Below are 14,466 nucleotides of genomic sequence, written 5' to 3' on the forward strand. Positions count from 1 at the left end.
ACCTTTGCAGAAACCTTAGTTAGCTCATGTGACTTATATCTTATTGTGGTACTGACAAGAAAACAAAGGCAGTAACAAATAGTTATGCTTATTTGAGAATTAACATGAACTGATATTCTGCTTTCACACAGAGGATTAATGAGGGTTTGTTCTAAGAATATGTGCCATGCTACAGTAGAATAATGCCACTGCATAAATCAGATAGTAAGCATGAAACATACTTAATGCACACATCAATTTGTATTTATGTTATACTCTGAATTGGCTTAGCTCTATATATTCAAAACTTTCAAATTGCCCAAAAGCATTTGCAGGGTTTCTCTTGCAATCTGGGATGAACAGGGTTCAAAACTTTGCTTGCCTGTGAAGTTCTCTGAAAAATTACTTTCTTTTGGTCTAACCTACTTTGCAGGATTGCTCTGAGGATAAAATGCACAATAACTATTTATATGCTGTCTCAAATATCTTAGGTGGCCTACAGATGTGATAGAGCAGGGGTACCTAATTTTTTTCAAAGATGGCCAGATTTGAAGAAGTGAACATGCATGGGGGCTGATCAAACTTGTTGAGCTTTTTTTAGGATAAATATGCCACAGGGGCCGGATAAAACCAGCTGGGGGGCTGGATTAGGCCCCCAGAACGGACTTTGGACATGCCTGTGATAGAGCAATAAATAATGTGAAGACTCTGAACTGAGTATGTGAACTGTCACCACAGAGGTTGTCAACTCTATTTGTGACGATGCATGATGGTTGATTTACACAAAGGAACTCAGTATTTGATGTTACAATTGAATGATGAATGTGCATGTGAAGACCAGCCCTTGTTCAAATATATTACTTCCATGTTTACTGCCTGGGAGACAAATTGAATCAGAACTGAAAGCAGGAGACACACACACCACAGTAGTCCAAATTAGCCCTTTCCAGTTTTCAGTAGTGCTGTACTATTACTTCCACAGTCACCTGTCCATAGATACAATCTAAATGGCAATGGCCATTTCCCCACAGCACTATATCACTAACTCGTGTTCAGTTTTTTATCTGCTAGAATTCTAAAATCGTTCTGGAAGTGTTGCTTTCTCGCTTATTATGCCCCATCTTGTACTTGTGCATTTCGAGTTTTATATGTGTAGGAATGTGATGTTATACATGCCTTTGCAAATCTCATTTTGTCACTATGTACAATGGCTGGAATCTAAAGAGCTGCTTAAGATTCATGCAAAGGACTTCCATCCTTGTTTGAATAGCTGACCCCAATGTCACGGCTTTCGAAACTCCTCTCATTTTCAAAAGAAGTTTGCTATGCGGCATAAGGTATTTGAGAAAAACAAAGTCTAGAGCACTCTTCAGCTGATACAACTGATTGCATAGTTCTTTTATTTCAGGAAAACATTTTGCTCAGCAGTGTTGGGACTACAGAAACCACCTCAAAATGATTCAAAGCTGTTGAAGGGACTATCCAAGTTCTTGGCATGATGGAAAATGGAAAGAGAACTGACAAATGCAGTGGAGAAGATACATGGGTTTTTTTGTTCGTATTAGTATAAAAACAGATTTTATACAAATACTTGGAGCCAGACATTAGAGCAGTGGAGTTCTGCTACATGACACTCCCACTGGAAGAAAGGAGATGATTTTGAAAAACATATTTTCATGAATTCCCCCTTCTCCATGCAACCCATTGCTTCTGAAAGTCTATTCTGGAATGTAAGAGAACCTTCTGTAAGTGGGAGGGGCATTTGGGTCTGCAAGACGAATTTAGAGGAAATAATCCCTTCCCCTTCTGCCACTGGGAACATGTTGGATTTGAGGAGTCCACTTATTTGCACAAGGAGGGCATGCCTGGATTCACCTTGTGGATAATATTCAACTTAAGTTTTGCTCAGATCAGACAAACTGAAATGAATGAAAAATGGCTAAGTAGGTCCATTAATTTCAGTGGGTCTACTCTGATTAAAACTTAGTTGAATACCACTTTGTGTGCTTTTGTTACCCACAGTCCAACATGAATGGAGAGAGACTTATAGTTAAGTCCAAGAAGTCTTTCTTCATTTGTGTTGGGACTCGGGAGTAGCAGACACATGTAGTTAAGTTGTATTCAAGGTCACAAGTCACAACTTTCTGAATCATCATGGAATATGCAGGGGAGAGATTGTTCTGGACCACCAAGGGGCAAGATTTTCCATCTGTCTGCCCCACCCCTTGCCTGGGGCCTTAATAAGAAAGATCAGCTCCCTAAGGGTTTTCTCCTGCTCTCCCTGACATTTTTGTGGGAACTAAACTTTGTCTTTAGCAGGAATATGAATGTATTTTGATTGTAGTTTTTTTAAAAATGTATTTGTTATCCTAAACTTTTCTAAGCTGCATTTTTTTTATTTGAAATTTGTTTTTGTGCATAAACCATCTGCTGCCTTGGGGGTCTTTTTGTCAAAAAGGCGGTACAGAAATAAACTCTATTTATTTGCCCAGTACTGCTATCAGCATTTCTCAGAAAAAGCAGTATATGTCTAGATCAATCAGAATGGGAGTGCTGATTTCTTGATTCTGAATCAGTTTACACATGACTGGAAAAATCCAAGCTGCTTACTTACATATTTAGTGCTTGAACCTGGACATTATGAATATTCTTAAACCTCTATCAACCATGGAATCCTTCTGGGCAGGCTTTCTATACAGGGAGTTGATGGTATGGTGTTTTGCTGGTGGTTCTCTTTCCATTTCTCAGGTGCCAGGAACTTTTATTTTAATAATAAAAATAATACCTGCAGAGCCAATTCAAGAAGGTGGTGCTGGGGAAATACTGTTTAATGCTGTGGCATTTATGCTATGGCATCCCATGAGATTATCTTGTCCTCATCTACATAAAATCTTTGAGAGGTAACATTCAACTCTCTTTCTCCTTTATATAAGATTCAGATGAGGCAAAGGAAGTACTGATTTAGTGCCCAGATGACCTCAATGTGGGTGAACAAATTGAAGCTCAGTCATGACAAGAAAGTGGAGGTGAACACCGCATCCCATAGTTGAATTCGACTGGATGTAACCGTCCAGGGGTTCTTTAAGAGTTTGGATTTGATATCCCGCTTTATCACTACCCGAAGGAGTCTCAAAGCGGCTAACATTCTCCTTTCCCTTCCTCCCCCACAACAAACACTCTGTGAGGGGAGTGGGGCTGAGAGACTTCAGAGCAGTGTGACTGGCCCAAGGGCACCCAGCAGCTGCATGTGGAGGAGCGGAGACTCGAACCCGGTTCCCCAGATTACAAGTCCACTGCTCTTAACCACTACACCACACTGGCTCTACCTTACCTTTGTCCTACCAGTTGCTATGCTTCCAGGATAAAAATATATAAGCCATGTTTTTGTAATCTCCAAATTAGGTACTACAGTATTCTGTACTTGGAGCTGCCACTGAAGATTGATATGGCACCGTTCAGAATACAGCAGCTAGGCAACAAAAATGGAACTGAACATTAGAAATATAACTTGCCTCCTCTGGCTTCAGGTTCATCTCCAAACACTATTCAAGCACTGATGCTAAACTTTAAAACTGTACATGGTGTGGGAACCTGTGCACCTGAGGGAGCATTAACCTGTCTGCACATTACTATCTTTTTCAGGTGCCTCTGTCATCTGAAGCAAGTGCCTGTGGAGAAGATACACTGAATTGTGGAACTTTATTGCTATAGAGGCTAACTGTGAAAACACTCATTTTTTTATTTTTTTTTTGCATCAGGTGGAGACTATAAAACTGAAGGATGCTATAAGGTACAAATATTTTTTAAATAAACAAGTAGAAATGGGCTTTTCACTGTATTTGATAATTGTATTTTGTGATATACCCAAGCATCAATTGGTGGGGATGGGTGGTATAAAATTACCTTTATTACTATCATACAGGAGACTGGATTTCTAAAACAATTTCCTAATTCTGCAAGTGAACAGATGACCATGTGAAAGGCATACATTCATTTTTTAAAAAAATAAATTTTTATTAGGTTTTCACATTTTATAAAGACACACCACACACAACAAAGACAAAAACATGTATAATTTCAAGACCTTACTTTCTTAACCTTGTTCCTCGACTCCCCCCCACCCCCCTTCATACATCACAATTAAGTCAGCAAGTTGTTATTTCTCTCTTTACCATATTAGTATGCTTTTATGTCTCTTATGAAAAATTAAATTCTTTCCTAAGGTGGACCCAGGTTCCCTTCCATCGATTTCCCATTTTGCTTTAAATGTAGATCATACTAACTGAACCCAAAAGTCCTAGTCATTTTTAAGATTCTTTTTTCCCCTTCCCCCCCATCCCCGGTTTCCGTCCCTTCCCAAGTAATTGTCCACAATAACAGTTCTTAGCCTGGATTCCTCACGTCCGAGGCCTTCAAGTCTCTTTCAGCCCCTCTGCCGGTTTTGTTGGTAGTCCTTTATGTTGGTCCTCAGATCTCGAAAGAATTCTGTCCCAGTCAAACCAGGCTTCCTTCCCAGAAGAATGCTTGATAACAGCTGCTGCAAAAGCTCCACCAGTCCTTCATAATCAGAGTGGAGGCCCCAATCATATTTCATTTTTCTTTTAAGTTCCTGTATTTCAGATACTCCAGGGGCCTCCTCCTTCTTCTTTCGCATCTTTTGCAGTTTTATAATCCAAATGATCCAAGAGTCTTCTTCCTTGTATTCCACTAGTGTAGGCTTCTGGTTGGTACTTTCCATCTGTACTTCCTCCATTCCTTGTTTAGTCTCCTTCAATTGAGATATCTCCTCCAATTCAGCTGCAGATTCTTTCTCTTTCAAGTCCTTGGTACATTCAGCCGAACTGCTTATTCCAGAAGTCAAGGTCGTAAGTTGTTTATTCATAGCTAAGCTCTGTTCTTGTAAAATTCCCACCAGGAAAAACATTATTTCAATTTCAGCTAGTAATTTTCCATCTGCGGCCATTGTAATGTCTCAGAAATCCCCCTAGAGGGATTCTGGTAACTTAGTAATCTTTTTCCAACAGTCTTTCAGCTCTTTGTTTGTTTCTTTGTTTCCAACAACTTTAATTCAATTGTAACACATTTAGTTCAGAGAGGTCTTAAATAGCAAATTTTTTTAACTTTAAACTGCTCGTTTGACAGCTTTGACAGCTGTCAAACTCCTTGTTCCTCTTCAGCAGACTCAAACACAGGACGCTCCCGGGTCCGGGAGGGGGGGGGGGTTGCACAAAATAAAGCTTCTAAAATTCCACTCTCACACTCCAGCTCAGAACTTTTTTCTGTCAAATCGTGGAAGCTAGTATCTTTTAGCTCACACCAAGAAAGGTAGAGACTCCACCTTAGTTCTCCTGTTGTTGCTTTAGATCGTCTGCAGGAGGGGGGGTTCCCTTTAACACATCCCCCGGTCTTGCCGAATTCAAAGATAGGTATTTTTTTTTAAAGTCCGAATTTCATTCTACTCATGGGTTTTTTTCTTTCCGAGTCCAAATTTAGGGAAAAAAGTCAGCGCTCTCCGGCCATGGCACACGGCTTCGCTCCACTGGAGTAGCGGTCCACTCTCAGCACCGCGCCACACTCCATACCCTCTCCGATGCCTTTAAAAAGGCTCTTCGTGGGTCGGGGGGGCGTTTAAGGTGCCCACCGAGTCACCAGGTCCGCAGGCATCCGCGCCTGCGGTTTCTAAGGGTCTCCGCGTCGCTGTCGCGGCAAGACCCGTCCCCAGCAGAGCCGATTCCCTCCGGAGCTCGGAGGGAATCCGCCATTAGTCGGATCGCGCTAACCCGGAAGTCTCGAAAGGCATACATTCAAACAACAAACAAAACCCTTGCTTAAAGCAAACAAACAGGAAGGACCTCACAACACACACTCAATTTAAATTTGAACTCTAGAAGCTGGTTCTTTTGTTATATGAGCAATATATTGTATTCCCTTTTCTCATCCAAAAAGAACAGCCTCTATCTTTTTTCTATAGAATTAAATTTTTATATTTAAGTCTCCACACAGTAACAATAAACATTTTTGCAAAGACTCCTAGCAGGTGATTTATTTGGCGGCCTGTGTGAAGTGAGTTGCCACTTTGCTAAAAATTTGACCATCCAAATGTGGAACAAAGCTGAAAATCAGGTCAGCACTTGTAGTAAGTCAGAGGAATGTTTCAAGAGTGTCAATAGACTTTTGGCAGATGAAATGATCAAAATGAAGCCAGAAATGCTCACAGTTCCTTTTTTATTTTTGTGTGTGACCCTTTGTGAGTTGCAACAGTGAAAAAAGCACTATTGAGAAGCACTTAAAAGAAGGCAGAATACGATAGACTAGGTAGGTGCAGAATGTGGCCCTAAAGGCACCTGCACTTTGCCACTATTAATGTCTCAGCTAGCTGGCAAATTCTGCAAAGATTATTACAAACCAGAGCCATTTTCTATTTTAGGGTAGGAAAAGGAAGGAAGCTAGCAAAGCTAAGCTATGAGATTGGGTCATACCCAGGGAATGTGTGATCACCAGATCTGATGCGACAAGGTCACATGGAGAATTATGTCTCCCCTTTGTTGCCATTTCAATGGGAAGAACAGACTAATCCCATGGCAATTTGAGCAGTTGCCTAGTGACAATATTAAACAAGACTCATGAAAGCATCAGGATCTTCCTGAAAAGAACATGAGAGCAGGCAAGTTGTGCACATGTGTAAATGAGGAGTAGTCACATGGAGGAGAGTGAAAGAATATGCCATTGGATCCATAAACAAAGCAACAGAGGGGTAAAAAGAACAGAACTCTAGATTAAACAAATGCCTTTTAGATTGCCTGCAGAAGTACTTGTGCATTTCAAGGCACAGAGGTCTTTAGCCTAAACAATGATCATTGATCACACTAATCATAGAATGGTAGAGTTGGAAGGGGCCACAAGGGTCATCTAGTCCAACCCTCTGCAATGCAGGAATCCTTTTCCCAGCGTAGGGTTTGATCCCATGACCCTGAGGTTTAGAGTCTCATGCTGTACTAGCTGAGCTATCCCAGCTGTATTAAATCAGCTGCATTCTGAAGGATCAGTTCAAAGACTTTCTGTTTGGTGCTTCAGGCCTCTTCAGATACTTCCAAAGCTACAAACAAAAAGGGCCAAACTAGACATGATGGGATCCACCATGCTAACGGCTCATGTCTGAAAACAGGGTATGCAAAGTGGGTTTTACAACAAAAGTTGAGCTGAATGCTCCATCTTACTCTGTTGCCACATACATTTTTATCCCAGCCTGGCTGCAATCACAAAACATGTGAGAAACGATGGAAAGAAACAATGTTTGAAGTGATGGAGAGTGAGTGGGTGGTGGTGATGATGGTAACCAATCGTAGGGATGTTATTTTCACCCACGGGTCCCTCTCATTGTAAAAAGTGGACCCTCATGGTTTTAGATGAAAATGGGGCAGACATGAATAGCCAGCTGTGGCTGCTACTGTCACATCTAGTTTGGTCCTGTAGTACAGTGTTTCCCAACCACTGTTCCGCGGCACACTAGTGTGCCGCGAGATGTTGCCTGGTGTGCCGCGAGATGTTGCCTGGAGGGAGGCGGGCGAGTCGGGCGGCGAGAGGTGGGGCAGCGACGGTGAGGAGAGGCCGCCCAGTGCGGGGCTCTCGCCGTCTGCCTGTCTGGCTGCCTGCGAGCTCGGCGGGCAGCGCCTCCGTCCGCAGCGCCTGCCTCGCGGCTCTCATTCCCTGCCCCTGCCAAAGCTCACCCAGCCAAGCCGCGCTCTCCTTCCTGCCTCGCTTTGCTGCCTCCTCCCCCCCCACCCCCAAAGCTTGGAGGTTCCCCGGCAAGGGGGAGGGAAAAAATTGAAACTTACACTTTCGTGCGTCCCTCCCGGCGTGACGCTGCGCGCTGACGTCACGGGGCTGTAATGGTGGTGTGCCTCGAGATTTTTTTCATCAAACAAGTGTGCCTTTGCCCAAAAAAGGTTGGGAAACACTGCTGTAGTACATGTTTTAACATGTGATTTTCTTAAAGTGTTTATCTCTGGCTAGACCATGCTCCATTATAAACATACCTCTAAGCAAGCATGTTTAGGATGGGGCTACGAGATACTGTTTTTTCTAAATCTGAAAATAAGCCACGTTGAAAGAAAGGATTTTAAAAGTTTAGCCTATACATTTGTAAAGTTTGTTTTTCTATCATATATATTAAGCACAGATGCAAAAAGAAGGAAAAAATAGTACCTTACACTTGAACACAAATAACATTCCATATATATATATATATATATATATATATATATATATATATATATATAACTTTAGTAGAACCAACATTATTAATAGAAGCTGACACAACTTCCCTCTAAATTTCAGGGCAGATGTTTGATTGAATTTGACATTAGCCCTGTAAAGCACTAGTACTCACATCAGTTCTTGGGGGAAGTACCATAATATTTTGATTCACAAAATAATTGGATGCATTCATAAGGATAATACTGTATAAATGCAGTTCTTTAAAATAGCTTTGCCAAGTAATAAATGTTATCAATATCCCTTTGTTTAAATATGGAGAACTGCATAAACAAACAAGAACTTCTCTCATATTTACCTTAATGTGTTTTACACATGAATTTTAGTAGGAATTTCTGAGTAACACTCTAAACCTGAGCACACTTCTGTAGGGCAAGACTTGTTGAACAAAGTGCAATATGCTTTTGAATAAATAGGGGACATGTGCTTGGCAAGTCCCTCTGAATTATTTTCAGGAAAATATGCCTCACCTAGAATAGAAATCTGTCTTGCAGTCTGATCCTGTGTACATTTTCTCAGAATGCTTCGGAGAAGTAAATAAACACTTCCATGAAAGTGTGTATGGGATCGATTCTATTTTTAAGGCAATTTTTTTGGGAGGAGGTAGAACATACACTATATAAGGAGGGAACCAACATGAATGTTAACACCGAAAAAAGTAGTACATGATCAGACAGAGGTATGTGGGTGTGACGACTGAAAAAGAAAAGGAACCCGGTTACTTCGCTATGATCTGTTTCACATGGGTTGCGGCTGAACAAGCAGCAAAAAAGGCGTCCACCTTGGAACAACGAAAGAAAGACAATGTCTGCCCTCTGAAATACTGCTTACATTCACATTTACGTAAATTTGATGTAAATAGGGGTGAATTTAAAAGGAGAGAGAACTGTGGCATCGATGCCGCTGCGGTACGCGTTGAAAACCCTGAGAAAGAGAAGCGGGTGGGGGAAGAGAAGGGAGAATCCGCGCAGCCCGTTTGGGTGGGTGGAGGGAGGGCGGTCTGGAGGCTTGCAAATTCCGCGGACCACAATGACAGTTGTAGGATCAGGTAACACCCGTCCTTGGCTGAAAGAAGCGGGGGGTGCTTAGGAGAGGTTTAAGCATTGAAAACCTCGCGGGGGGGGGGGAGAGGGAGCAGCAGGTGCCGGGCTTCGTTTCGTATGCCAAGTTGTCTCCTTGGTCGAGCATGCAAGAGCCGGGAGGAAGGCGAGGACGGCCGCGGCTTCTGCGCTTGGAGGGAGAGGGCGGTCCTGGATGGAAAAGCAACGGTCCGCGCCTACTCCCCACCCCTTTTAAGGGATTCAGACAACCGGGCCGCGGCCGGCTTGTGTTTTTGTGCGGCGGCCGCCGGGCACGCCAGACTTCAGGGACACCAAGAGGAAGCCCGTGCCGTGCTTGGGAGCGACCCCCGCGGCATTCCGCACGGGGCTTGCCCCCAAGGGAGAGCGCCCATGGAGGGGGGAACCGAGGCCCGGGGGGGGGGGCAGGCGAGCCACACAAAGGTTCCTGCCTTCGCCTCATTCACAAGGATGCTTGCCCCGCCTGGCCGCGGCGAGACCGTTACAACAGCGGGAAGGACAGGTGCTCCTGAGAGGAGGGATCCCGCGAGGCAGAGGCCAGCAGGCCCGGGAGCAAAAGACAGCCTCGTTGCGGGGAAAGTCCCCGCGTGAGGCGACCGGGGCGGAGCTTGAGGGCGCCCGCGAGCAGCGCGCGGGAGGGTTGAGGTGGCCGCGAGGCGCGCCAACTGCCGAGCATCGCGCTGCCATAAGCGGCTGGCTCGGCGGTGCTGCGTTCCTGTGGCAAAAGGACGACACGGCTCCGCGCGTCAGGAGAGCCAGCGGGCGACACGTGCACACTACATATCGCAACCTCGGTGGGGACTGAACGCGAGCCGAGCAAAGGAGAGTTCGCCAACGGGCGCGTGTGCCTCGAGCTCCTTTTCCCCCACGGAGAAGCCGCTCTTCCCCCGTGCCGCTTCAAGGGGATAGAACAAAATTACTCTGCGCAGGCGCCCGGGGCTCCATTCAGCCTCGCCCCTCCCATTCCATTCCAACGCTTGGGGAGAGACAGGGAGAGGGGCAGGGCCGCGGCACAATTGAAAGCGCGCGCGAGGGAGCGCGCGTATCCGTATCCCTCTAGGCGCATGCGTCTTAGAACCGCGACACAACCAGGACTTCCCCCCGCCACCGGCACGTGACCGGGCCCCGCCCCAATGTTAGATCGGTGAAGTAACAAGAGTTTCTTTAAGGAGTTTCTAATCTCGTGCGCTCAGACGATTTTTCGTGGAAATTCGGCGGTGGTTCGGGGGCGGGGGGGAGAGGCGCCAGCCGATGGTAACGCGCACGCGCGCTAAAAGCAACAACACCTTACCCCCCCTCCCCTCATATACATGTCGAACGTAAAAGTAGTCTTAAGGCGGCGGCACGAGATTGCTCGTGCGCGCGCGCGCCCCCGTCACACCGAAGCAGGCACATATACAGTATTGCGTTGCGTGTGTATATATCCGTGTGCGCAGCGCCGCCGCGTTCTTTTTGGCGCGCGGTAGTTGGAGCTCCCCCCCCCCCCGCCGCCGGGTTCCGCTCTGTTCTTCGTCAGGCGAGTCCCCAAGTCTCTCAGTAGGGGCGGGGCGGCCTGAGTCCGCCAAGTGGCGCTGCCGCCGCCGCCGCCGTTCGCTGATTAACGGCCGCCCCGCCCCTGCCTCCTTCGCTGCTGCCGCCCCTCCCCCGCGCCCTCCCCTTCCCGCCGCCGCCGTTGCTTGCCTGCTACTGCCGCCGCCAGCGCTGAACTGAAGCGAACTCCGGAGCGAACTGAGGAGGAGAAAGACGAAGGAAGAAGAGGAGGAGGAGGAGGCACCGCGGCGGCGGCGGCAGGACAGAGACTCGCCAGCCACAAGCAAACGGCACCAGCGGGAGGGGAGGGAGGCAGGCGGAGCGGGAGGCGAGGCGGCGGCATCACCACCACCAGCAGCAGCAGTAGAAGCAGCACCACCGGTGGCCGGGAACAGCCTTACAAGCGGCGGCGGCGGCAGCGGCGGAGAGGACTCCTCGCGAAACAGTAGCCAAGCCCGCCCCCCGTTTGCCTGCCCGCCTCCCTCCCTCCCTTCCCCGCCGCGGAGACAGACCAGGGGGCAGCAGCAGCAGCGGCAGCCGCGCCGAGGAGAAGGAACCGCGGCCAACGTCTGCGTGTGCGGCGGCGGGTGAGAGGAGGCGAAGCGGGCGGCGGCGGAGAGGGAAACACCGGAGACTGCGCCGGCCGCGGGCGCACGGCGCTGTGGGGAAAGGCTTCCCGTGGGAGCGGCGACTGGAAACAGGGAGAAACGGCGGCGGCGGAGGAAGACTAGGGCGCAGCCCTCCGTGGTGGTGGTGGAGGCGGAGGGGTTGGGGGGGTCACCGAGTTTCCCCCTCTTATTTTTTTCTTCCTCTCTGTGTCTCGCCCGGGACCCAGCGGCGTGTGCTTTGGTGGCTTCTTCGTTGACGGCGCCCCCTTTTCCCCGCTCCCTCGTTTTCCTCCTTCTCTCCCCCCCCCCGGTTTTAGGGGGGGAAAGGCCTCCTCCCCCCCTCGCGCTTCAAGCCCACATAACACACACCCCGTCTCTTTCCCCGCCTGGCGGGCGCCCAGTGCGGTGGTTGGGCGAGTGCTGGTGCGGGCGCTCGCTCGCTCTCTCCCTGCGCTTGGAATATGGTTGGGGAAATGGAAACCAAGGAGAAGCCCAAGCCGAGCCCCGATTACCTGATGCAGCTGATGAACGACAAGAAGCTCATGAGCAGCCTCCCCAACTTCTGCGGGATATTCAACCACCTCGAGAGGCTGCTGGACGAAGGTAAATGCACTTCCCCACCCCCGAAAAATCAAGAGCAGCCCTCTCTTTTTAGTCGTGGCTGTGAGAGGAAAACGGTTGTTTCTCTATTGGGCCTCTACACCCTATACGGGATCCCCTTTGCCCTTCCCTCTCCCGTCCCGAAACGGGGGGTAGACTCTCCTCCCTTTCAATGGCGTCTTTCGGCCTTTCCTTCCCCCGTAAACAAAGGGGAGAGAAGCGGGAAGTCCCTTCGCAGAAGTTTCGGCCTTTGGGGACGAGGCGCTCGGGGAGGGAATAAAGTGTGGCTTTGTTGCGTTCCCTCGTTTTTTCTGCGTAGCTGCGTTTTTAACCGAGGGGGAAACGTCGCCGCCTCATTGAGGGGGGAAAGAAGGGGGGAGGGGAGCGAAAGAGCCCAGGAGGTTGTTTTATTTTGGAAAGGGTGGGAAAACAGAGTTCTGAGGATTACGGTAGGAAAAAAAAGTACGAAGGCGAAGTAGGCCGGGTGGCATGATTCATAGAAGTACTTGTGAACGAGTTTGCAGCCCGAAGAAATGAGGAACGGGGCGCTCTTGTTGTCGAGATTTGACTGGGAGGGAGGTGGTGCAAACCCATTGCTGAGACTGGAGGGCTTAGCTCTCTCCTCCCCTGTTGGGTGGTTTCTCCGTCACAAAAAAGGAGTTTGTGCTTCAAGTTTGTGAGTAAACAGACCAAACTTTACTAGGCTTTGCCTTGGAAGAGTTTACACTGGAGAATAAGCGACTCGAGTGTCAAGAACAAAACGCCAGTGGCGTTGTTAAATACCCACCGCACGTTCCAGGCCATACACCTAATCCTCCTGTTCCCACTCCCAGTCTGTAAAGTCACTTTTGTGGAATTAAGACCTAAGTTTTTACTGTAATCTGTGGTGTAACTCTTAGCACACTTAAAAGTTTTTTGTTTTTTTTTTTGTTTAAAAAATCCTAATTGTATGCTTTCAAATGGCTTGAGGATTACACCCAAAGGCTTTGCAAAACAGTGCTCTCTTGTCTTATTTTTTAATCACGTGTTGACTTCACTTGGATCTGAACCTGATTCCTTCCCCTCAAATCAAAACCCTGTCCCGAGAAATCATGAGTTTTGGCATCCTATGAATTTTATGGGGGTAGTTTAAAACTTCAGTAGTTAGATATGAAAGATGTTGACATCTAATTTCAGTCATGGTTTTGGGTATTTTATTTTTCCAATTGAGAAAAGTTTATGCATAGTTTAAAATGGCCTTTGAAGGGTTTGTCTACACTTGAATTGGAAACGCTGTTAAGTATTTGTTTGATGTAAATAGTTGTGGGATGTTGATTTACAAACTGGAATTTTATTTCTGACTCTTGTTGGGATAACACTACTATAAATGAGACAGACATTGAAAGGATGCTATTTAGGAAGCAGCTTCAGATTCCGTAGTATGAAATTAAGATACGAATTTGAGCAGTAGCTTCTAAAGTAAATTGAGCACAGATATAACAATGGATTGAAAAAGTTACTGAATCATCAGTTTGATCTGGAAAAGAGAGGCACAGCGACTTTGTCACAAGAACAAAAGAGCAGAACATCTCTGGTGTCAAAAGGATATTTCAAGAAGAATATGTGAGGTCACTGAATCTTTTGAGTGTGGTATAACCTTGGAACTTCGGAAGCCTTTGAACTGGCATCTCCCGTCCCCTGTTTTGTGCAAGTCCAAAACAAGATCTGAAAGTTATCTAATTCAACAATCAAGCGGTTTCTTGTCCCTCCCTTATTTTTCTCCCCTCTTCCCCTCCCCATCACTTTCTGGATAGCTCAAGGCAAAAGTTCAGCTGCCCCTTTAATTCTTTCTGCCTTTTCCTGTTTGTGTTGGCTCCTGGGTGGAAGAACTGCAAATGCTGAAAACTTTCTGGAATGTTGAAAAAATGTTCCATGCAAATTAAATGAATGATCTAAATGTTTTAATATTTGAACACTAAGGGGCGCCAGTTCTTTCTTTTTGGAAAAAAAAGATTGAAGATTTTAAGGCTTTTAATAAACATTTTTGCCAAAATTGGCAAACTTAAACAGAAAATTTAAGAAGTATGTGAGATGTTGAACTTAAAGCAAGCATATTCACATATACTGTGCCTTTAGGTTTTATGATTGTGGTATAATCCCCACCCCCTTCTCAAAATATTGTAGAAAGGTTTGTGCAGTAAATGAGTATCTGTGAAGTAATTACAATTGCTGTTTAGTCGCTTGCTAATCATGAAACAGTTAACATTTTTACTTCTGGATTTATTAAATTGTATTCACATTAACAAAAACTAAGAAAATATTCTGGCAATTTGATAGTTTTGTAGAACAGGAGGCAGAAAGTTTGTTTCCCACCATCTGTTATTATTGGTATTTGGCGGTTATGTCAAGCTCAAAGA

The 14,466-nt window shown here is 46.2% G+C and overlaps 1 protein-coding gene across 10 annotated transcripts in view; it reads left to right on the forward strand.

Moving 5' to 3' along the window:
• The first annotated feature begins 11,075 nt into the window (after positions 1-11,075).
• The window catches only part of QKI (QKI, KH domain containing RNA binding), a 112,128-nt gene continuing 108,737 nt past the window's right edge, over positions 11,076-14,466 (forward strand). For 4 of the 10 annotated variants that reach the window (XR_014006382.1, XR_014006383.1, XR_014006384.1 and 1 more), the window contains exon 1: positions 11,498-12,073. Coding sequence is in view for 7 of the 10 variants with exons in the window: in XM_081187952.1 (XP_081044078.1) it covers positions 11,932-12,073 (142 nt within the window). In the remaining 3 variants the exon portion in view is untranslated. Of the gene's footprint in view, positions 12,074-14,466 lie in introns of all 10 variants that reach the window. The other 6 variants (XM_081187947.1, XM_081187946.1, XM_081187948.1 and 3 more) reach the window with 5 other exon arrangements.

This window comes from Podarcis bocagei (assembly GCF_964188305.1).
Source record: "Podarcis bocagei genome assembly, chromosome: 3".
Taxonomy (NCBI): Eukaryota; Metazoa; Chordata; class Lepidosauria; order Squamata; family Lacertidae; genus Podarcis; species Podarcis bocagei.